We start from the raw sequence: 22958 nt of genomic DNA, 5'->3' as shown, positions 1-22958 counted from the left end.
AGGGGACCCCAGGGGCTCACAACTCTCCCAGTGTCATTGCAGGAGTCACGAGCCCTCTGAACCTGTGCTTCTTCCTCTGTGAGGTGGGCATGGTACTGCCCACCTAGAACGCATGTTACAAGGACTGGGGATGCTGAATATAAGTTCCCCGGCCCGGGTGGCCCAGCTGTGTGACAGCTGTTACTATTACTGGTGTTGATCACAGTCTAAACACGAGCCCATCTGGGTCTTCTGTAGCCATGGTGTATGTGATGGAGCAGTGGGGACGGTTCCATCTCCTCTGCTCCCCTCCTCCCGCAACCCCCTTCCAGGCCACACTGAGTGGACATGGGCCCTGCCAGGTGCCTGGCACTTCCTCCCTGGGCTGCTGAAGGAGGGGCAGGGCACAGAGTCAAGGCCACAGTGTGTCCCTTCTGGCTCCTGTCCCAGTCCTCCTGAGGGGGGTGGGGGGGGCACCTGACAAAGAGCTGAGAGCCTGGGATTTGGTCCTTGGTCCTTCCTCTGGGAGAAGAGAAGGTCTGGGAGATGGTTGGAGAAGTTTCTAGAAGTTGGGGAAGCCATGTGGCTCAGCAGGAGCAGCTCTGGAAGCAGACCCCGCACACCTTCCCACCCCTGGAGAGTGGGGCTCTGTGGGGGCTGTCCTCTCCCCTCCTCCTGGCACTCGGAGCCTTCCATGACTAATGCGAGGGTCCCATCTCGCAGGAAGGCTTCCCCTCACACACATCCTTTGGCGTACCTGTTCCCCACGCCCCTCACCTCTGCAGATGCTGAAGACCCTCCGCCACCAAGGCAGGTACCCTGAGACCGGCCTCTGCACCTGCCCAGACCCAGAACGCAGCTGGTGTGCCCTACACTTTTGCCAAATGAAGGAGATAGCTCTGACCTTAGCTCTCCTTCCTGCTGGGGGCCTCAGTTTCCCCATCTGTAGGACAGACATGAGGTTACGTGTGATGTCTGAGGCCGTGTGCACTGAAGCGTTGAGAGATGGGACATCTGGGAGGAGAGTGGCCGTTGGGGCCTCTTTGCAGGTAGAAGAGGGTTAGCCCCAAGGGCAGTCAATCCCTGCCTCTCTCCAGGGCCGCCACAGACTCCAGTTTAACTCTGGTAGGCCTCCTCAGCCCCATTGTGTCAGCCAGGTGGGGCTAACCTCTTTTCATGTCTACATTCAAGGACCTTCTCCAACGGGGCCCTGCCAGATCATCTAGCCTCAGCTCTCACCCCTCAGCAAACTCAGAACAATCCCTCTGGGTTCTCTCTGGTCTCTTGGCTTTTGGCCATGCTATTCCTTTTGCCTGTTCACTTGCCCCCGATCCTGGCCTTTCAAGTCTCCACTTAGATGCCTCCTTCCGGAAGCTCTCCCAAGATGCCCTCTGCCATGCCCCAGCCTGCTTCAGGAGCACTTCGGTGCTTTCCTGGTTGCCAGTACTCACTCCACTGGGGTATTCCTCACCCTGGGTTTAACACCCAGCTCCAGGGCTCCCCTCCCCACCTGCCCGCAGCAGCTCCCTAAGTTCCACGAGAGCAGGATTGTGTCTCTCTTATCTGTTGGAACCTGTCCAGCGAGGTACCTGGCACAGAGCAGGTGCTCAATCACTCAGGAACTAGTTACCAGAACCTTCTCTGTGCCAGACACCGTCTGCTGGCCGGATGGAAGGGCTGAAGAGGGGGTGGGGGCTGCTAGTCTGGATCCAGTGTTGGGAGGTGCCGTCTGTGTCCCCAGGCCCTTCCCAGGCCCTTCCTGGCAGGGGCTGCCCCTGCCTGCCCGCCCTGCCATTACCTGGCCAGATGATGGCTTCCAGCAGGGTGACCCGTCTGGCCAGGAGCTCCAGCTGAGCCTGCTGCTGCAGGAAGCTCTGTAAGCTAGGAGCCTGATGGGAGATCGAGAAGAGCAGACGGTGCGAGTCTGGCCTCCGGGGGCAGGCTGGGCCAGGGAGTTGAGGGGAGGGGCAGGAGCCTCTGTCAGGATCTTGTTCTCTCCTTCTAAGTGGGGACGGGGCTCACTTGGCTCCTCAAGTGACCAGATGGGTGGAGAACTGGTGGATGACTGCCTGGGGGAGGGTCTCTCAGCCCACTCATGGGGCACTTTGGGACCAGGAGGGCCTGCTTAGTGAGTGCCTCTTGGGTCAGAGCTGGAGGGTGGTACATAACCCAGAATCCCCTGGGACTCGAGCCTGCCTATGTCACCCACAGTCCCCTGCCCTGCTGGAGTCCAGCCCTGTGACCTGCTGGCCCATGGACTTGCACACTGGCTCTGTCTGGAGTCTGGATCCATCGCCCATAGTCCTCCTGGTGGCCTGGGTTCTGACGTTATTACCCACAATCCCCTGTACTGTTGCAGTCTGGTTCTTTACCCACAATCCTCTGCTACCCTGGAGCTTGGCTCTGTTGCCCATCATTCCCTTCAGACTCAAAATCTGTCCGCCCTGGCACCCCTGCAGGCCTGGAAACCACATTACCCACAGTTTCCGGAGCCCCAGGTCTGACCACAGGGGTGGGGGCCCGGGTTTCTGGGGCTCCCCTCTTCCCCTGTGGACTCGTGGGACCAGTCATCGAGGGATGGGTGGTCTTGACCTTTCACGTCCCCACCTGGAGAAGGTCAGGTACCTTCTCCGGCCTCTTGACTGGGCCCAAGCAGCTCCACCCTGGAGGGCCTGGGGAAGGCTGGCGGGTGGGGGCTGGGCTGTCTGTCCGTCTGTCTCTACTCACCATAGAGCCCAATCATTGTTTCCAAGATTAAAACCCTCTCAGCTAAAATCTTCAAAGCCTCGCGTAGTTGGTGCAACCCCTCCCCCTGTGAAGGAAAGAGACAGATGCAGCCGTGAAGAGGGCAGGGGAAGGGGGCCCTGCAAAGCTTGTTGGAGGCCCATGCCCCACCCTGGACATGCACCCGCAGCCCCTCACCACCTGCCACAGCCCAGGGCCCACGGACAGCTGGAACAAGACTCGGAGAAGACAGGAGGGGGACAAGGCAGGCAGAAGCAACCCCCTTGGTAGGATCCCACCCAGCTGTCTGCTCTCTGCCCACAGCCCTGCATATCTTCGCTGCACTGGAGGCAGGGGGAGGCCAGTCTGCAGGGGCACTCCTGCTGTCCCGGGGCCTGCCCGGAGGCTGCCCCAGAGCCCCAGCCGCTCTTCCGTCTCCGCTGCCTGAAACCAGCTGCTCTCACAACATCCGCAGGATTCCTGCCACATCCCTGGGCCACTTGCACTCTTGTTTACTTAGCAGTCTTTGAACTGACTCAGTTTTGCCTTCAAGACTGTGTTTGTCTCAGCTAATTAACTCCACCAGTGGGATCAGGCTACTTTCCAATCGTCTTCCCACTCATGTCCAAATGAATATATCAGAGTAAAATCAGAAGATGTCTGAGTGGCATCACTGTTGGGAAGCTAGGCTTAAAATGCTGGGAAGGCTGAAGTCCAGGCCCAGGTGCGCCCTTCCCTAGTCCTGTTGGGCCCCTTCCTCCCAAGGGCTCTGACGGCTCCAGGTCCATATGCTGCACATATGGCTGGGAGCCCAGCCCTCAGCCCCGCCCTTTTGTCTCAGCTGAGTCTCCAGCACCCCTCAAACCCCTCCCCTGGACCTCCCTGCTCCAGGGTCTCCTGTCTCAAGTAGCGCTGACGCTGCCCAGGGCTCTGGTCAGGGACCACCAGCTGGCCCTCACCTTCACTTCTTCCCAGTGTCTGTCTGTCTGTCCTTTCCTCCCCCTAGCATAAGGCCCATGGTCTTGTCAGAACCCCACACTCCCTCACTCCTTCCTTCCTCTTTCCTAGTCCAGACTAAAGGTACTTCCGGGATGTAGAGATGTTAATTCTGACCAAGCAACAGCCCTGACACATCTGGGAGTCTCTCTCAAGTCCTTTTCCTCAGTGCAGATTAAATGAAGGGATGAGGTATAATACGCATCTTGGTACAATTGCTACCTTCAAGGTAGCTCTTCCCACACAAAACATCTAACAAGAGTCCTCGCAACGTGGCTGTTCTGAACGAGTCCATGGCCATGCTAGGACTGACCCTTGTAATCTGGCTGTCCTGTCCGTATCACATGGATGGGACTACTCTCAGGCCACTGCCTGGCCATGGAGCCTGGGGGGTCGCCCTGAAGTGAGCCCTCTTCAAGTATTACATGCATCTAAAAGTGGATGACCTTCAAGAACCACATTGAGCCGCTGGAGCATGGACAGTGGGACAAGCTGACATCACACGTCTCCTGGTGAGATGCAGTAAGAGGGCAGCGCCTCCCCAGCTGGCGGAGGGCAGTTCACCTGCATCTCCTCCTGAGGGAACTGTCAGGCAAATCTAGATGGAGGGACAGTCTCAAAAAGACAAACTCGAGAGAAGGAAGAGAAGGGCAGGGGGCCTGTTCTGGATTAGAAGAACCTAGCGACGTGACAGGAGAAGGCGATGGCACCCCACTCCAGTACTCTTGCCTGGAAAATCCCATGGGCGGAGGAGCCTGGTAGGCTGCAGTCCATGGGGCCGCAGAGTCAGACACAACTGAGCGACTTCACTTTCACTTTTCACTTTCATGCATTGGAGGAGGAAATGGCAACCCACTCCAGTGTTCTTGCCTGGAGAATCCCAGGGACGGGGGAGCCTGGTGGGCTGCCGTCTATGGGGTCGCACAGAGTCGGACACGACTGAAGTGACTTAGCAGCAGCAGCAGCGACATGATAACCAAATGCAATACACGAATCTTGATTTGATCTTGGATTTTTTTTTTAAACCAGCTACAAAATGCATTTTGGAGATGACTGGTAAAATTTATAGGTAGTGAAGTGAATTCACTCTGTGTGTCCGACTCTTCGCGACCCCATGGACTGTAGCCTCCCAGGCTCCTCTGTCGATGGGATTCTCCAAGGCAAGGGTACTGGAGTGGGTTGCCATTTGCTTTATAGGTGACTGTGGTACTGTGGCTCTTTGGGAGAACATCCATGCTCTTTCAAGACACACACTGATGTGTTGGGGGAGATGCAGATGAGGTCTGCAACTTACTTTCCAATGGATTAGGAAAAAAAAAGTCTGTAAGTATATAAAGATTGAAAGAACAAACATGGCAAAACAGTAATAACTGGTCAGTCCAGAAGAAGGGCATAAGGATAGTCACTGAACCAACTTTTCTCTATATTTGAAAATTTTCCAAGTAAAAACCTGGGGGAAAAATGCAAAAAAAAAATATTCTGGGTAAGTGGCCTGCTATTTGCACCGATGATGTCCCAGTGCCCCCAAGCCTGGCCTGAGTGTCCAGGGCCTGCTGGACAGCCCCTTAGCTGTCACACAGACATTCCCCATTTTCCACGGAGAAAGCTCAGAGGGCCAGCTTCCCCTGGCTGTCTTCTGTCTTTCTCTATTGTAAACATCTCCCTTAACTTCTCGCCCCCTCATTCCACAGCCAGACTAGCACCCACGTGTCTCTCAGCTCCACTGACATCTGTCCATCTTCCGCCCCCTCCCAGTTCTGGCCCCCACAGCCTCTTGCCAGGATGACGAGGACAGCCTCCTGTCTAGTCTCTCTTTCTGCTCCCACGTTGCTCCCTTTTCCCATCCATTCTCCATGTGGCAATCAGAGGGATCTTTGGCTAACAAAAATCTGACCACATCACTCCCCTACTTAACATTTCAACGCGTTGCTCCCCACTGCCTACAGCACAAACTTTACACTCCTCAATATGGCCTCTTAAGTCCCCAAAGCCTCTGACTCGTGTCTCACTCCTTGCCTGTCACCCTCTGTCGCTCCAAGTATTTGCAGCTCCTCAGACACCCCAGGCTTGCCCTCGCCCCAGGGCCTTTGCACACGATGTCTCCTCTCCTCTGCCAGAACACCCTTTGCCAGGCCTCAGCCTGAGTCTCCTCATCCAAGAAGATGCTGAGTTGCCCCCTGCCATCACAGCTGAGCTCCCCCTGTCCTGTCACTGCTGGTTACTGGTCTGTTCCCCCCTACTCCTGCTGTGACCACTCTGAGGGTGGGCACTGTGTCCAAATCACATCTGTGTCCACGGTGCCCAGTCTGGAGCCTGGCACCACCAAGGAGGTGCTTGGGGAAAGTTAGCTGGTTCCCCAAGCCCTGGGAGCTGGAAAGCCTGGGCTTCAGTTCCAGCTCTGCCAACAATTCACTCTGTGGAGTTGGGCCTCAGTTTTTCCTATCTGAATAAGGGGTATGGGCTTTGGTCTGGACAGGCCAGTGCCTGCAGCGCATCCTCATGACCACTGGGTGTCACTGCTGAGCCACAGACAAGTCAATGGCTGCAAGAGCTTCACCAAGTGGTGACTAGCAGGTGGAGTGTGGGTACAGGAGCCCTCCCCACTCGGACCTCATCCCCACCTGCCCCCAACAGAGCTGGCCCTCCCAGCCCCCAGAGCCTCATGCATCCCCCAGCCCAGCAGGTCCCCTCCCAGGCAGGCGGCAAGCAGGGACAGGAGAGCAGGTAGGTGAGGGGAAGGCAGGTGGATGGGCAGGGGCCCTGCTACCTCATGGCGGTGGGAGTCCCTCCCAAAGGTGGTTCTGAGTTTGAGGCCTGTTCTGAGAGAGCTCAGGCATCTGTTTTCCTGTTGGGCCCCCCATATAGGGATGGGGCTGCCCAGCCTAATTCAGCCTTCACCCCACCTCTCCCACCTCCCCCAGGCCTCTGAAGAGGCCAGTGAAGGAGCCGGAGGGCTGGGATCTCCTGGGTCTAGCTGACCCCCAGCCCAGCTCATGCCCATGCTGTCAGTGTGCTTAAGAGGCTCTGGAGCCACTAGCGGGTGGAAGGTGGGGAAGCGAGTAGGGTGGCAGTGAGGGGCTGGGAGAGGCTTGCTAGAGAGGTAGCAGGACCCCACGAGTCATGGGAAGACACAGGGGAGGGCTCGTGCATGGTGGGGGGCTCCCACGGCTGTATCCATCACTGACCCACAATCAGGAGCAGAGAGGGCGGGGCAGGAGCTGGGTGCTCCCCATGTCTTCCTTAACTAGCGCCTGCCAGGAAGTAGGGCATCCCAGCCAGACTGCACCAGGAGTGGGTGGGGGAGGGAGGTGGGCACAATGCCAGCCTCCAGAAGAATGCCCCAGTGGCCTCTCCTGTCTGCCCCCATCCCGTCCATTTTCCAAACGCCTCCTATGGCAGTGGTGGTTTCCAGGTCCCTGCATCGTGGGGCTTCTGGTGCTTCCGCCATGTTTCCTGGTGGGGGGCGGTGATTTCTAGGCCCTGAAATTCATTCACTGCAACTCCCTCTCGTGACGGTGAAGGCTTCTAGGTCCCCTTTCCCGTTTATTCTATGTCTTCTGTGCATGTGACAGTTTCTAGGCTTCTTTTGTGTACGGTGGTTTCTAGATCTCCTTGTTTCATTTTCCATGGTTCTCTGGTGCGTATGACAGTTTCTAGGCCTCTCCTTCCCCTTCTCATGGGTCTCCTGTGTATGTGACGGTGTTGAGGATCTCATGTTAATTGTACGTCTTCTGGGTACAATGGATCTAGGTCCCTTGACTTCATTCACCATGTACACTGAGTCCATGATGCTTTCCAGGCCTCCCTTCCTATGATTCACCGTTTCCAATGTGTACCGTTTGTACCACCATTTCTGGTGGTGTCCAGAGCCCCATCCCTTTTACCAAAGGGCTCTTGTGTATTTCGGTGTTTCTGCACCTCCCTTCCTGTGCTTCATGGCTTTCCTAAGGCCAGTGGGCCAGGAGTGGCCCCCTCTTCTGTGTGGGTATTGTTTTCCTGCTTCCCTTTCTTTTGCAGACAGGGGAGCAGAAGCCAAAGCCCTTGCTGGGAAGGGCTATGGGGGCAGGGCATGCAGTCTGGACTGGGTCAGCCCAAACCACCCAGGAGGAAGCGGCAGGGTCACCCTGGCCTGCAAAGGCCGCAGAGAGAAGACAGAGACAGGGACGAAGACAGAGTGTATAGGTCTGCTTACAAGGCTGGCCCTGCCCACTGGGGAGGGACAGGGTGCTGGGAGGGGGCAAGGGCTGAGAACTGGCAAGGCTCTGCCCCGGGAGACCAGGTTGCAAAGGGGATTTGGATGGGCTTCCCCCACCCCCATATAACCTCCTGAGTGTCCAGGGCAGGGGGGCAGTGGGAGGTCAGCGCTGGGCTAGAGCTTACCCAGTGGCTCTTCTCACCAGGGTCTCCTTTGGGGCCAGGTTCTCCCTGCGAGGAAAGAGAGAGGTAGGAGCAGTGAGAGGGAAGGAGAGAGGGCTTGGGGGCTGTGGAGAGAGAGAGAGAAGCTGAGTTAGGCTGAGACGGAGAGAGATACAGAGTGGCTTGTTTGGACTAACACAAGATAAAAATGCAAAAAAAAAAACCAAAAAAAAACACAACTGTTTGAAGGCAATGGAGAGTGATAAAGAGTAGCCAGTAACTGAAGGATATCTGACCTTAGAAAGAAGGGAACCGCACTGGGTAACACCCATACTTTTATGGCTTTTCCTCTGAGGGCTCATCCCAGCCCTCTCTGCCTGGCAAATGGCTCAAGCGGGAAGCTTTGGTCTTCCTGGCCTGAGGAGTCAGAGGTTGGGGTTGAGACCGCCCAAGGAGGAGGAAATTGAGGGGAAGATACTGGAAAGCAGGAAGCCACAGTAGGGAAGCAAAGTCAGTAGAGACACTCTTCTCTAATCTGTGGATGGTCTGTGAACTGCCCATCCTAAAGTCACAAAGCTGAGAGCAAAAGTCAACACTCATCAGAGGACAATTCTCTTCACTATGACATCTATATTGTCCAATATGCAACACAAAATTATTAGACATACGAAGAAACTGAAAAATGTGACCCATCCTCAACAGAAAAATCAGTCCGTAGAAAGAGATCCATGGGCAACCCAGATATTTGAATTACTAGACATAGAGCTGAAAATATCTATGACACACACTATTGGGTGTAAAATAGGCTTAAAATGTATTGTAAAACACAGGGAATGTAGCCAATATTTCGTAATAACTATAAATGGAAAGTAACCTTTAAAAATTGTATTAAGTTTAAAATTTTTTGATAAAATAGAGTAAAATCATTTTTAAATTAAAAAAAAACCGTGACAAATATGTTAAAGAATCTAGTGGAATTGATATAATGGGTGATAAGATGGAAAATTTCAGAAGGGATGTGAAAATTATAAAAAAAGAATCACATGGAAATCCTGGAAATGAAAATAATATTAGAATAATTCCTTAGCAGGGATTAACTGAAGATGGGCCATAACAGAAAGAATCAATTAACTTGACAACAGGTCAGTGCAATAATTCTAAACGAAGCACAAAGAGAGGAAAGATTTTTTTTTTTTTTAAATGACAGACCCTCAGTGACTCACGGGAGCCTCACTTAAGTGTAACTGGAGTCCCAGAGGAAAGAAGAGAGGGCTGAAACAGAAAAAACATTTGAAGACACATCAACCAGTTGTTTTTTTTTTTTTCCAAGTGTGATTGAAAATCAAAACAAAACAGATTTCTGGTTTCTGGTCCAGCATATAAAGACCTTAGAAGTTGCCATTCTGTCCTCACAATAAGTAAGAAGTTGAACAAACTGAAAAATCAACAGTTCTTTGAGCCATCAAAGATGTAAGGTCACCGGGCAAACCACTGCCTCTGCCGCATGCCCCCGCCTCCCCCCATCCCAAACTGCAGAGACAGACAGGCGATCATAACTGAGTGCAGCAGGAGCCTTCCTGGGAACCCAGTGCCAGGGTGGTGAAGCCTAAAAGTAATTGCCAAAATGCTGGAGGCTCAGTGTGGACAAGTCCCAGGGTTGAAAATTCCAGGGGACCCAGTCTCGGGTGGGGCTGATGGTGGAGTTGGGGGGCATGGCAGAACGCTTTCATGAGCTTTACCTCCAGGAGTTCTAGCTGGTCCTCACAGTGAACCCTGGAGAAAAATCCCTTCCTGTTTTTTTTTTTTTTTTTCTGGGGAAAGGGGAGAAGAACCATCTTGAAACACCCCAGAGCATTCTGTTCTTCTTAACAAGGCCTGATCACAGGAGAAACTACTTTGCCAGAGCCTAACTCGCTGGGATCTTATCTGTGCCTAATTAACATGGGAGTTGGGAAATACCCAGGTTTAGCCAATTTTAGCCTTTGACGTGGGACAAGGGAAATACCCCAATTCCAACCCCCTCTGACCATCTTGTTCCACTTAAAGGGGAGAAACCAAAATAAAATTGAGAAGCACTGGTGAGGTTCACCATCCAGGGCCACAGGCTCAACGAAACCCTGAGACCCAATGATACAACCACAGAGCACTTCCTCCTGACACCTCACCACGGCCTTACTAAAGGCCTGCTTACTGCAGAGGCTCGTTGCTGCTGTTGTTTAGTCACTGAATTGTGTCTGACTCTTTTGTGACCCCATGGGCTATAGCCCGCCAGGATCCTCTGTCCTTGAATTTCACAAGCAAGAATACTGGAGTGAGTGGCCATTTCCCTTCTCCAGGGGATCCACCCGACCCAGGGATCAAACCATGTCTCCTGCATTGCAGGTGGATTCTTTACCACTGAGCCACCTGGGAAGCCCACGTCCTATCTACCTTTCAACAAAAAAATTACAAGACGTACTACAAGGCAAAAACACAGTTTTAAGAGGCTGAATAAATATCAGAACTGGAGTCAGATAGGCTATGTATGTTGGAATTATCAGATTGTCTTAAAAAAAACCCACAAATACCCAGAAAGAAAACTGCTATGATTAATACCAAGGGCTTTCATGCGAAAAATAGACAACATTTAAGAACAGATGGCTAATATAAGCAGAGAAATGGAAATTCTAAAAGTCAAAGAGAAACACTAGAATTCAGCTGAAGGCCCTCTTTATAAGGTCAGTTAGCTCAGAACAATCACATTCTTCCCAGGCCTCTTAATAAATAGTCCTGCCCCAGTAAAGGCCCTTCTTGCGGGTATCAGAGACCATGCTCCAGAAACACAAATCCAACAGAACTTCAGCCTTTAGTCTCCCAGATAACACCTGCCCTGAAGTTCTACCAGAACAGGAAAAAAAATCACGAGAACGCTACCTGAAGCCACAGGCTCTTCAGTCTGCTGGCCAGGATTTCATGCCTTAAAAGATCTTCAAGGGAAGCGGAGAGTAACAGGGGAGAAGCACGGGGGAGAGTCAAAGGTGCTGACCAGTTCTGTTTCTTAAGCTTTTTGTGTTGGACACATGGGCCTAAGATTTAATATTATTTAGATTTTTCATGTTGAAAATATTTTGGTACAGTGGATAAGAATCTGTCTGCCAATGCAGGTGACATGGGTTGAGTCCCTTGTCCAGGAAGATCCCACACACCGTGGAGCAACTAAGTCCATGCAGCACAGCTGCTGAAACCAGTGTGTTCTAGAGACCAAGAGCCACAGCTCCTGAAGCCGGTGTGCCTGTAGCCTGTGCTGCACAGCGGGAGAAGCCACTGCAACGAGAAGCCCACGGACTGCCGGGAAGAGTAGCCCCGCTCGCTGCAGCTAGAGAAAAGCTCACACCACCACGAAGGCCGAGCACAACCGAAAATAAAAATAAATAAGTTAATTAAAATATTTTTCATTCTTCTCAAGCTCACATGGAACATTCACCAAGGCAAACCACATTCTGGCCCATAAAATATATCTCAACAAATTAAAAAGAATAAACACCATACATTGGGCTTCGCTGATAGCTCAGTTGGTAAAGAATCCACCCATAATGCAGGAGACCCCAGTTTGGTTCCTGGTTCGGGAAGATCCACTGGAGAAGAGATAGGCTAACCACTCCAGTATTCCTGGGCTTCCCTGGTGGCTCAGCTGGTAAGGAATCTGCCTGCAATGCGGGAGACCTGGGTTTGATCCCTGGGTTGGGACGATCCCCTGGAAAAGGGAAAGGCTACCCACTCCAGTATTCTGGCCTGGAGAATTCCATGGACTGTATAGTCCATGGGGTTGCAAAGAGTCAGACACGACTGGCGACTTTCACTTTCACACATCATACAATGTATACCCTTAGACCATAATGGAATTAAACTGGAAATCCCTAACAACGGGACTTCCCTGGCAGCCCAGTGGTTAGGGCTCCGCACTTGCACTACAGGAGACATGGGTTCCATCCCTGGCTGGGGAACTAAGATCCCGCATGCCACACGGTACAGCCAAAAAAAGAAAAAGATAATCAGAAACTCCCCAATACTTGGAGATTAAACAGATTTCTAAATGACACACGGGCCAAAGAATAAATCCCAAGAGAAATTTTAACATACTCTGAGCTACATGAAAATAAAAATGCTACTTAGCAAAATTTGTGAGGGACGGTAAACAGTGCTCAAAAGGAAACTTAACTATAAAAGTACAGTAGTCAGGACAGTGCAGTATTGGCTAACTAACAGTTAAATAGGTCAATGGAACAGAATAAGAAAGCCCAGAAACGGACCCACATAAATACTGTTGACTGAGCAAAGGAGCAAAGGCAACATAATGGAACAAAGATAGGAACTTCCCTGGTGGTCCAGTGGCTAAGAGTCTGTACTGCCAATGCAGGGGGCCAGGTTTAATCCCTGGTCAGGGAGCTAGATCTCACGTGCTGTGACTCAGGGTTCGCATGCTGCGACTAAAGATCCTGCATGCCGCAACAAACATGGAAGAGCCGTGGGCCGCAATTAAGACCAGTGTAATTAATTATTTAATTTTAAAAAACTGGTTGAAAAATGCAAACACATGAATCTGGACACAGATCTCACAGTCTTCATAAAAATCAACTCAAAATGTATCACAGACCTAAATGTAAAATGCAAAACTATAAACTATAAAATTCCTAGAAGATAACATAGGAGAAAACCTAGATGACCTTGAGTTTGATGATGGCTTTCTAAGTGCAATGCCAGAAGCACAATTCATGAAAGAAATCATTGATAAGCTGGACTTTGTTAAAATTACAAACTTGTATTCTGCAAAAGCGAGTGTCAAGGTAATTAGAAGACAAGTTACAGACCTGGAGAAAATACTTGCAAAAGATATACCTGATAAGGGCTTCCCAGGTGGCCATAGTGGTAAAGAACCCGCCTGCCAATGCAGGAGACAAAAGAGATGCTGGTTTGATTCCTGGATAGGGAAGATCCTCTGGAGGAGGGCGTGGCAACCCAATCCAGTATTCTTAACTGGAGAATCCCCAAGGACAGAGGAGCCTGGTGGGCTATAGTCCACAGGGTTGCAAAGAGTTGGACACGACTGAAGTGACTGAACACACAGGCATACCTGATAAAGGTATATAAAGGTATATCTTTGTGTATCCAAAAAATACGAAGAACTCTTAAAAATTCAACAGGAAGAAGACAACCTAATTTAAAAAGTTCTTGCACAGGAAAGGAGACCATCAACAAGATGAAAAGACAACCTACGAAATCAGAGGAAATACGTGCAAATGACATATCCAATAAGGAGTTAATATCTGAAACGTGTAAGGAACTTATACAACTCAATAGCAAAACCCCAAATAAGCCAATTTAAAAATGGACATGGACAGTTTTGCAAAGAAGACATAAATGGCCAATGGGTGAAAAGATGCTCAGCATCACTAGTCATCAGGAAGTGCACCTGCTGGGACGTCTGTTTTCAAGGTGAGAGATAATGAGTGCTGGTGAGCGTGCGGAAAAAGGGGGCCTCTGAATACTGCTAGTGGAAATGTAAATGCATCAACCATTACAGAAAACAGTATAGAGGTTCCTCAAGAAACTAACAGTAGGGTATCCACCCAAAGGAAAGGAAACCACTGTCTTGAAGAGGTGCATTCACCGCAGTATTATTCACGATGGCCAGGATGTGCAAAGAGCCTGCATCTACTGATGGATGAATGGATACATACAACGTGCGGTATTTACACACGCACACAATGGAATATTATTCAGCCTTTAAAAAAGGGGGGGGGGTCCTGCCATATGTGACAGCATGGATGAATGTGGAGGGCATTATGCTAAGCAAAATAAGCCAGACGGAGGAAGACAAATACCGTATGGTGTGTCACTTATGTGTGGAATCTGAAAAACAACCAAAAACGTTGAAGTCAGAGAAACAGTAGAACGGTGGTTGCCAGGGACTGGGTTTGGGGGAGGGAAGGAATGGGAAAAGGTTGGTAAAAGGATACAAACTTTCAGTTATAAGATGACTAAGATTTTTTTTTTCTTTTGGCTGAGCCATGGGGGTTGAGGGCTCTTATTCCCCCAACTGGAGACTGAACCTGGGACTCGACAGTGAAAGTGCTGAACCCTAATCGCTGGACTGCCAGGGCGCTCCCAGATGACTGCATTCTAACCTAAGGATCTAATGTATGGTACGGTGACCAGAATGAGTCGAAATGTACTAGAGTCTATCTCAGTATTCTCAACACACACACGGAGTGTTTCTTACACAAACCATTTCTCATAAAACTAAACTTACTTTTACCATATGATCCAGCAGTTGCATTCATTGATATTTAACCAAAGTAACTGAAAACTTACACCCACACAAAGACCTGCACCTACATGTTTGCTGCTGCTAAGTCGCTTCAGTCGTGTCTGACTCTGTGCGACCCCATAGACAGCAGCCCACCAGGCTCCCCTGTCCCTGGGATTCTCCAGGCAAGAACACTGGAGTGGGTTGCCATTGCCTTCTCCAATGCATGAAGGTGAAAAGTGAAAGGGAAGTCGCTCAGTCGTGTCCGACTCTTAGCAATCCCCTGGACTGCAGCCTACCAGGCTCCTCCGTCCATGGGATTTTCCAGGCAAGAGTACTGGAGTGGGGTGCCATTGCCTTCTCCACACTTAGATGTTTACAGCAGCTTTATTCACTATTGCCAAAACTTGGAAGCAACCAAGATGTCCTTCAGTAGGTGAATGGATAAATGAATTGTCGCACATACAATGTGATATTATTCAGATCAAAAGAATTAAAAAGAGATATCAATCCATGAAAAGACAAGCTAGAACCTGTAATGTGTATTACTAAGTGAAAGAGGCCAATCTGAAAAGGTTACATACTGCATGATTCCAGCTATATAACATTTTAGAAAAAGAAAAAATATACGAGACGGTTAAAAGATTAGTGGTTTCCAGGTGTTACAGGGGAGGGAGGGATAAATAGGCAAAGCACAGAGGATTTTAAGGGCAGTGGAATATTCTACATGACAGTACTACGGTGTGTGCACATCACGATACATCTAACAGCATCTGTAGACTGTACAACACCAAGAATGAGCCCTAACGTAAACTATGGGCTTTGGGGGATAACGACATGACAACCTGGGTTCATCAACTGCATCAGCTGATGTGAGATGTCGGTGGTGGGGGAGGCTCTCCACATGTGGGGACAGGGAGAATATGGGAACGCTCTGTACTTTCCACTCTATTTCGCTGTGAACTCAAAAAATGCTGTAAAAAAGAATTGTATTCACTAAACAAAACAACCAACAAAAGCAAGACCCAGAAACCTTACAGACCCAGGAATTTCAGCCAACCCAAAGCAGAGTAAACACACAAAAAATCACACCCAACCACACCATGATTGATCTGATGAAAACCGAGGGTGAAGAGAAAAATCTTAAATGCCAAAGGAAAAAAAAAAAAAAAGACATATTATGCACTGGGGAAAAACAGTAAGAACAACAGCCAGTTTCTCATGAGAAATTATAATTGTCTACGTAAAACAGAAGACCACGGAACAATATCTTTACAGAACTAGAGGGGGAGGAAACTGCCAACCTATCATTTTATAGCCAGTGAAAATAACTTTCAAAAATTAAGGTTCAATAGAGACAGTTTTAGATAAACAAAAGCACTGAGGCTTTGTTGGCAGCAGACACACATTACGAGAAAGGCTAAGGGACGTTCTTTAGGCTGAAGAGAGACAATACCGTATGAAAATCCGAAGCTAAAGGAAGGTATGGAGAGTATCAGAGATGACAAACACGTCATTAGATGTAAAAGACTTTTTTTTCAAACTTCTTTAAAAGTCAACTGGTTGTGTAAAGCAATAACGACAGTGAATTGAGGGTTTAAAACAAATACAGAAGTAAAATTCGTGACGGCAACAGCATGAGGACAGAGGGGGGTGAATTATATGTTTGTGATGGTCTTCCTTATACACGAAAAGGTATAACAATTCAAGTAAATGGTGCTAAGTCAAGGGCACGTCTTGTTATCCTTAGAGCAGCCACAGAAGAATAACACAAAGAGGTATAACAAAAAATATCATTAGTGGAGATAACACAGAATTGTAAAGAATTCTCAATCCAAAAGAAGACAGGAGAAGAAGAGGAAAAAAATGAAGTCAAGAGGAGATTGAAGTAAACAGAACTCCAACAGCAAGATGGTTGACTTAAACCAAACCGTATTAGTAGTGATGAGATGTGTGCTCAGCCGCTGAGTCGTGTCCGACTCTTTGTGACCCCGTGGACTGTAGCCCACCAGGCTCCTCCGTCCATGGGGATTCTCCAGGCAAGAGTACTGGAGTGGGCTGCCATGCCCTCCTCCAGGGGATCTTCCCAACCCAGGGATTGAACCCAGGTCTCCGGCATATCAGTAGGGATACATATCATTAAATGTAATGAACTCAATAGTCGACTCTTTCAAAAAGAAGGACCCAAGTATATGTCTTTTTTACAAGATGTACTTTAAATAGGACACAAATAGGTTGAAAGTAAAAGGATTGGAAAACATACACCATGCAAACACTAGGCATAAAAAAAAGCTTGAGTGGCTATTTTAATACCAAACAAACTAGAATTCAAGACAAGAAGTATTATCAGGGAGAAAGATATTCATTTCATAAAGATAAAAGGACCAAGAAGACATTAAAATCTTGACTGTGTATGCATCTAATAACAAAGCTTCAGAATACATGAAGCAAGCACTTCCCTGGTGGTCCAGTGGCTAAGACTCCATGCCCCCAGTGCAGAGGGCCTGGGTTCGATCCCAGGCAGGGGACTAGATCCCACGTGCCACAACTAAGTCCAGGCACCACCAAATAAATAAATTAAAAAAAAAAAAAAAAACAGGAAGCATAAATTGACCAGATTAAAGAGAGTGAAGTTGTTCAGTTGTGTCCGACTCTTTGCGACCCCATGGACTGTAGCCTGCCAGGCTCCTCCGTCCATGGGATTCTCCAGGCAAGAATACTGGAGTGGGTTGCCATTTCCTTCTCCAGGGGATCTTTCCAACCCAGGGATCGAACTCGGGTCTCCTGCAGTGCAGGCAGACGCTTTACCACCTGTGCCACTAGGGAAGATAAACTAAAGGGACAAACAGACAAATCCACGACCAGAGGTGGAGAGATAGAAAAAGAGAGAAATAGAGTCAGAGAAAAGGAGACACAAAGGGAAGACAGAGAAAGAGGTCCAGAGACACAGAGCCAGAGCAAGGGAGATGGAGGTAGCCTGGTCCTAAGGGGCTGATGGGACCCTGAGATGGGGGCAAGAATGGAGCTGGAGCTCACCCTGGACCAGCCCGGGAGGGTCGGGGGCTCGGCCCCCAGGGGATGGAGCCATGGCAGGGGTCTGGGCCTGTGGGCACCTGGAGGCGTGCTGCTGGGTGACCAGCGTCACTTACCCGCTGCCCCATGGAGCCTTGGGGGCCGGGCTCCCCTCGCAGTCCCTGCAGGAGGGAGGAGAGGAATGGAGTGAGCTGTCAGAGGGTCTGATCCGGGGCTCCCAGGACCCCCAGAATCCTCCACCCAGGCTGCCTCAATACTCACTCTCTCGCCCTTCTCTCCAGGGTGGCCGGAGATTCCTTTGGGTCCAATGGGGCCTGGGGGTCCCTGAGCAACAAGACAGGGCCTCAGCCTTGTGCCAGGGCAGGGCAGAGTGGGCAGCAACTTGGGGTGAAGAGGGGCAGGGGAGGGTGCCCAGCTTGGCCTGGGCCTCTGGGCCCTTCACCACACAGCCAATGGTCTGCCCAGAGTGGGAAGTTGACACAGCTCAGTGTTCAGAGCTACGGTGGAGACAGGCAGTCCCCACTTTGATCTGGAAGCTGCCATGTGCTGGCCACAGCCCTAGGGCAAGAATCTCCACCTTCTTTCTCGTCCTTGGGCGATAACAACACTTGTTCCTTGCCATGTGGACTGAATAAGATTCATGGAAAGTAGTTTGCACATTAAGTGCTCCATAGATGCTTGAATGAATGAATGAAGGATAGACGAATGGATGGCAGACGGATGGATGGTTGAGTGGGTGGGTGGATAAGTGAGTGAATGGGTGGGTTGGGTCATGGGTCATGGGACAGACAGATGAGTGGAGAATTTGGCGAAATGCTCACCATATGTCCAGGACTCCCAGGAATCCCCATGGGACCAGGAAGTCCAGGAGGACCTGGAATCAGATGGCACGTCCTCAGGTTCGAAATAGTACAGCGCCAGGAAGTTCCACCCTCAGCTCCCTCTGCACGGCCAGCCCTGCCGGCCCTCAACCCTGCCCCTTACCCCAGGCTTGGACTCAACTTACCCATGGGGCCTGGGAGGCCTGGGGGCCCAGCCGGTCCCTGGGGCCAGTGGCTGCTGGTCTCAGTGAAGGTGTTGGACAGAATCGGGTCCCCTGGGGGAGAAAGGATGATGAGAAAGCAGGACGGAGCTGCATGGGGCAGTATGAGGCAGACAGTTTCAACCTGTCTCTTCTGCCAAGCCAGCTTTGACTGCTGTGTCCCCTGTATGACAGCCCGTAGTTGTGGCTGGGGCCACTGGGCACCTGTGCCAAGGCGGGTGGTGGGGGAAGCGTGGGTTACACCAGACCAGGCTGCAGGGAGACCTGGGTTCTAACTCAGCCACAGTCTAGCTGGTGACATCCAGCAAGACTCTACCTCGCTGAACCTAGACTGTTACAGGTCTGATGGGAACAATAACGAAAGCTACCATTAAAAAAAAAATATTACTTGGCTGCACTGGGTCTTTGTTGCCATGTGAGAGCTCTTAGTTCTGGCAGGTGGAGTCTAGCTGACCAGGGATTGAAGCTGGGCCTCTGCACTCTGGGGGTGCAGAGTCTCAGCCACCTGGGCCTCCAGGAAAGTCGAGAAAGCTACCATCTTTGACGCCGGCTTTGTATCCAGCTTCCATGCATGGTTGTCATAGAACCCTGGGACACCAGCACCATCGCTGTCCTCACGGTACAGATGAGGAAACCGGGGCTCAGAGGGGGCGAACGAATGAACGGTCTTGCAGCAAAGGTATGACGCAGATGGGGTTGAACCTGGCACTCTAAATGCCGACCCCAGCAGCAGGCATGCCGGTCAGGCTTCGAAGGAGAAGGAGGCACGGCAGGGCCCAGCTGGGCGGAGGGGGCCGGGCCTCTCTGAGCACTGGGGCAGGACCGTGGCCTTGGGAGTTCAGGGCTCACGTCCTGCTGCCAGGCCTTGAGCTTCCCGGAGCTCTGCGGGATGGATCCTGGCCAGCTCCGAGGCTTGGTGGGAGGGCCTGACGCCGGTGGTTCCCAGCACAGGCTGTGGAGGCTGCAGGGATCTGAAGCCAGCCTCTCGGGCCCTGGCTGTGTGATCTCCCCGCTCTGGCCTTTGGTCTTCCTCCTCAGTGACAATGGTGTCCATTGGAGGAGTGGCCCAAGGGCAAGCCTGGTATATAGAAGGTGCCTAGCAGATGGTCATGCCAGCCTCACCCCACCGCCAGCTAGACCCGCTGTGACCCCGAGCGACTCACCATGCTGAGAGATCCGGGCGTAGGGTGGTCCAACAGGGGCTGGGGGCCCAGGGGGGCCAGGAGGGCCCGGGGGCCCGGGAGGTCCCCTCTCTCCGGGGATGCCCACAGCTCCGGCCTGGCCGGGGCTCCCTGGGGGGCCTTGCAGACCTGCAATGGAACCAGGGTTTGGTGGGTGTGCTGGAGGCAGGGAGGCTCGGGACGGCTGCAAGAGGGCGGGAGGGGGCCTCCGAGGACAGTGGGTACAGAGGGTGCCAGGGGCCACAAGCAGGGCAGCTCCTGTCTCTGACTCCCCGGCTGCCATGAGGACAGTGGACACTTGGTTCACAGTAGGTGCTGAGCAGATGCTGATTTCCAGAATGTCCTCTCTCTTCCAGGCTTTTGCAGGAGCTGCTCCCTCTCTCGGTCCTCCCTTTGGGCTGCCTGGCGTGCATTTCAGGTCATCCTAGGCCTCACCTAAGGTGTCGCTCCCACTGGGAAGCCCTTCCCATCTCCCACCCCACCCATGAGGGTCTGGGCTTCCTTCCCTGGGGCTCCCATACCAGCCATGGCCCCCACAAGAACCCTGGTCACGTGGAGGGGGGCCCTGCTGGTCCTCCTCTGCCCAGGCCCACCCTCCCTGGCCTCCCTTGCCTGGGAGCCCCAGGAGGGCAGGGTCTGGTCCGACCCACCCCCACGAGACCAGCTTCAAGCTTGGAATACGAGAGCAGGGAGATAGGCCCAGTGAATGCAAAAGTAGGTTGCAGGGGGCCCAGGCGTGAGGCGGGGGTCACTGCTGGAGAGGGTGTAAGTCCTCTTACATACGGAGATGGGTGGGCAGAAGGGGCCCAGGCCACCTCCGCTACATCAGGTTCGGGAAGCGGGCTCCAGTCCAGGCCCTCCTGTGAGGGGGCGCTGCTGGAAGGGGCAGTGCTGTATGCACTCACCTGGTGGGCCTCTCATCCCCATCGGGCCCCGGCTGCCAGGGTCTCCCTTGGGGCCAGCGGGTCCAGGAAGCCCCCGGGCACCCACTCGATCTGGGGGGAGAAAGCGCATCAGCTGGACAGCTCCGGCCTTGCTCGGCCCCGCCCCGGCCCTGCCCACACCAGCACCTACCATCTCGAGGTAGCAGAGGGGGCCTCTGGTTTTCTCTGGTTCCCGGCAGCCCTGGGGTGGGGGGGGGGGCGGTTAGGCGGGGGTCAGTGTTACCCAGAGTTTCTGCCCCAGCTCCAGCAGCTGCCGGGCCTCCCTGGACGCCAGTGCTCAGGGGCCCCTAGGGACCCACTGGCGAGCTGGGAAGACTGAGGCCCGCGTGGAGGTCCGGCTGGGAGCCAGCAGCAGCGCGGGCTGGAATCTTGCTCCCCCCAGCTCATTCCCACACGGGACCGTGTTCCCCACTGACCCACTCACCTCGGAGGCCTCCATCCCCGGGACTGCCCTGGACAGCTGGGGAACCCCAGAGCGGGGCGGGGTCCTCAGGGGCACCTGGGGTCGGGGGCACTGCCCGCTCGGTGACAGTCAGCACCGCCACCTGTGGAGGAAGAGGACAATGGGGTGGGTACCAGCGTCTCACCCGGGACAGGCTAGCTCGCCCCGTGGAGGCGGGGCTGGGAGGCCAGGCGGCCAGCAGAACCCCGCCTGGAGTGGAGACCAGGCTCACAGGGGCCCAGAACTTCATCAGAAGTGCCTGTGGTTTTCCAGCTGCACAGTTCATCACATTCATTGTACGAGAGTCATCACACACTACCACAGCCACCCACGTTGGATTCTGAGACTGCCCCCGGGTTTGCTAGGCCGTGCGGTTTTTTCCTGTGCTTACCTGCATGTGAGTATGTATATAGATTTACATGCATATATAACATGACACTTCTCTTGGTCTCTTAAAACACCACAGGTTGGAAGGATTTTTACTAAATTTGAAGGGAAATTTGGGAGGGTCCAACATGAAACAGAAATGCCAAGGTGTGTACAAAACCACTTTGGGGGACTTCCCTGGAGGCCCAGTGGTTAAGACTGTGCTTCCCCTGCAGGGGGTGTGGGTTCCACCCCTGGTCGGGGAGCTAAGATCCTACATGCTTCTTGGTGTGACCAGAAAGTAAAAAACAGAAACAAACAAAGACCCACTTTTGGACTCAGTGCGGGGGAGAGCCTGAAAGGTCAACAGGGTCCCCTGAGCCACTAACTGGGGGTTAAGAAAGGCCAGGATGCCTGCTGACCAGGACACGCGGGGCCGTGTGCGCCTACCCGAGGGAGGCTAACCTGGAACTGAGCTGAGCTGCCCCTTAGGCCAGCGTTCCCTGGGAGCGAGCTTGGGGAGCAGCGTGAGGTTCCTGGGGTGCTCATACCTCAGAACAGGGGTTCTAACCCATGTTGTTTAGAAACTTGGGCTTTCCACCTGATATTAATGCATCAGGGGCATCTCTCCATGTTAGAAAGTGTAGGCACTGTCCGTGGCCGCCTAACACCCCACTGAGCCCTGTCTGCTCAGGCTGCAGCCACCGCTTTTGTCTCCCTCTGAATAGTTAACACTTGGGTGAACATCTTCGAATCTAATCTCAAGAAAAATTCCGGGAGGAGGCAATGGATATGCAGACGAAGTTTAAAAGTCTCTACATGTCTTTAGAAAACCTGGAAGAAAAGATGCTTCGATGTTGGCAGTCGCTCTCTTTGGGGGGCACAGGCGACCGAGGCCGATGGTTCTCTGGCAGGTTTATCGTGGTTCTGAGTTTTTCATGTTTCTAAATTTAGGATGTCTTACTTTTTAATTGTTAAAACCTTTTATCTTGAGATAATTTGAGACATGCAGCACATGTTTTTGCTTTTTGGAATGGGAAGATAGCATTGTGGTGAGGGTGAGGGGTAAAGGATGAAGGTGTTGGGGCAATTACATTGGCAAAAAAGAGAGAGGGACATTTACAAGCTCTGGGGGGCATCTAGGAGTCTCTGGGAGGGGCTGGGGCTGGGAGAGCTTCACGGGCCTCCTGAAGAGAGAGCAACCAGGCTGTCTGAACAGGCTTCCCAGGGCGGGCACTGGGGGCAGGGTGGTGCCTGCCTGGCAGGCAAGGTGCTCACCCACCTTGGCCTCCAGCACCTTCAGCCGCTCCGTCAGCTCCGACACTTTGCTGCAGTTGAGACAACCTGTGGAGAGGAAGCAGGCTGGGTTGGGGCTCCCAGGTTCCTGGGGGCAGGATGGAGGGAGGGGACAGATAACTGATGACCCCAATCCATAAGACAGCTCGGGGCAGGGACAGGGCTACGGAGTCACAGCCTGTCCGGGGTGGACCATGCCCTGCGGGTGTCCTTTGGCTCCCAAGCCTCCAAGGGGACTGTTTCTCTCAGGGAAGAACCAGGGACTGGACTCCTCATCCAAAACGGGGTGGAGTGGGGAGGGAAATGCCTGCTG

General features: G+C 52.2%; 1 protein-coding gene across 3 annotated transcripts in view; it reads right to left on the bottom strand.

Annotated features, from left to right (window-relative positions):
- Positions 1 to 22958, bottom strand: part of EMID1 (EMI domain containing 1) — a 40230-nt gene that overhangs the window by 2164 nt on the left and 15108 nt on the right. Inside the window, 12 exon segments of one of the 3 annotated variants that reach the window (NR_103815.1) lie at positions 1778 to 1868; positions 2707 to 2791; positions 8080 to 8124; positions 17491 to 17535; positions 17636 to 17698; positions 18196 to 18248; positions 18381 to 18470; positions 19580 to 19726; positions 20503 to 20592; positions 20672 to 20722; positions 20966 to 21086; positions 22632 to 22693. Coding sequence is in view for 2 of the 3 variants with exons in the window: in NM_001101867.3 (NP_001095337.1) it covers positions 1778 to 1868; positions 8080 to 8124; positions 17491 to 17535; positions 17636 to 17698; positions 18196 to 18248; positions 18381 to 18470; positions 19580 to 19726; positions 20503 to 20592; positions 20672 to 20722; positions 20966 to 21086; positions 22632 to 22693 (858 nt within the window). In the remaining variant the exon portion in view is untranslated. 3 annotated transcript variants of the gene reach the window in all.

This window comes from Bos taurus, chromosome 17 (genome assembly GCF_002263795.3).
Source record: "Bos taurus isolate L1 Dominette 01449 registration number 42190680 breed Hereford chromosome 17, ARS-UCD2.0, whole genome shotgun sequence".
Lineage (NCBI taxonomy): Eukaryota > Metazoa > Chordata > Mammalia > Artiodactyla > Bovidae > Bos > Bos taurus.
Note: the sequence above shows the minus strand (reverse complement) of the source record. Positions and strands in the feature narration are given on the sequence as shown.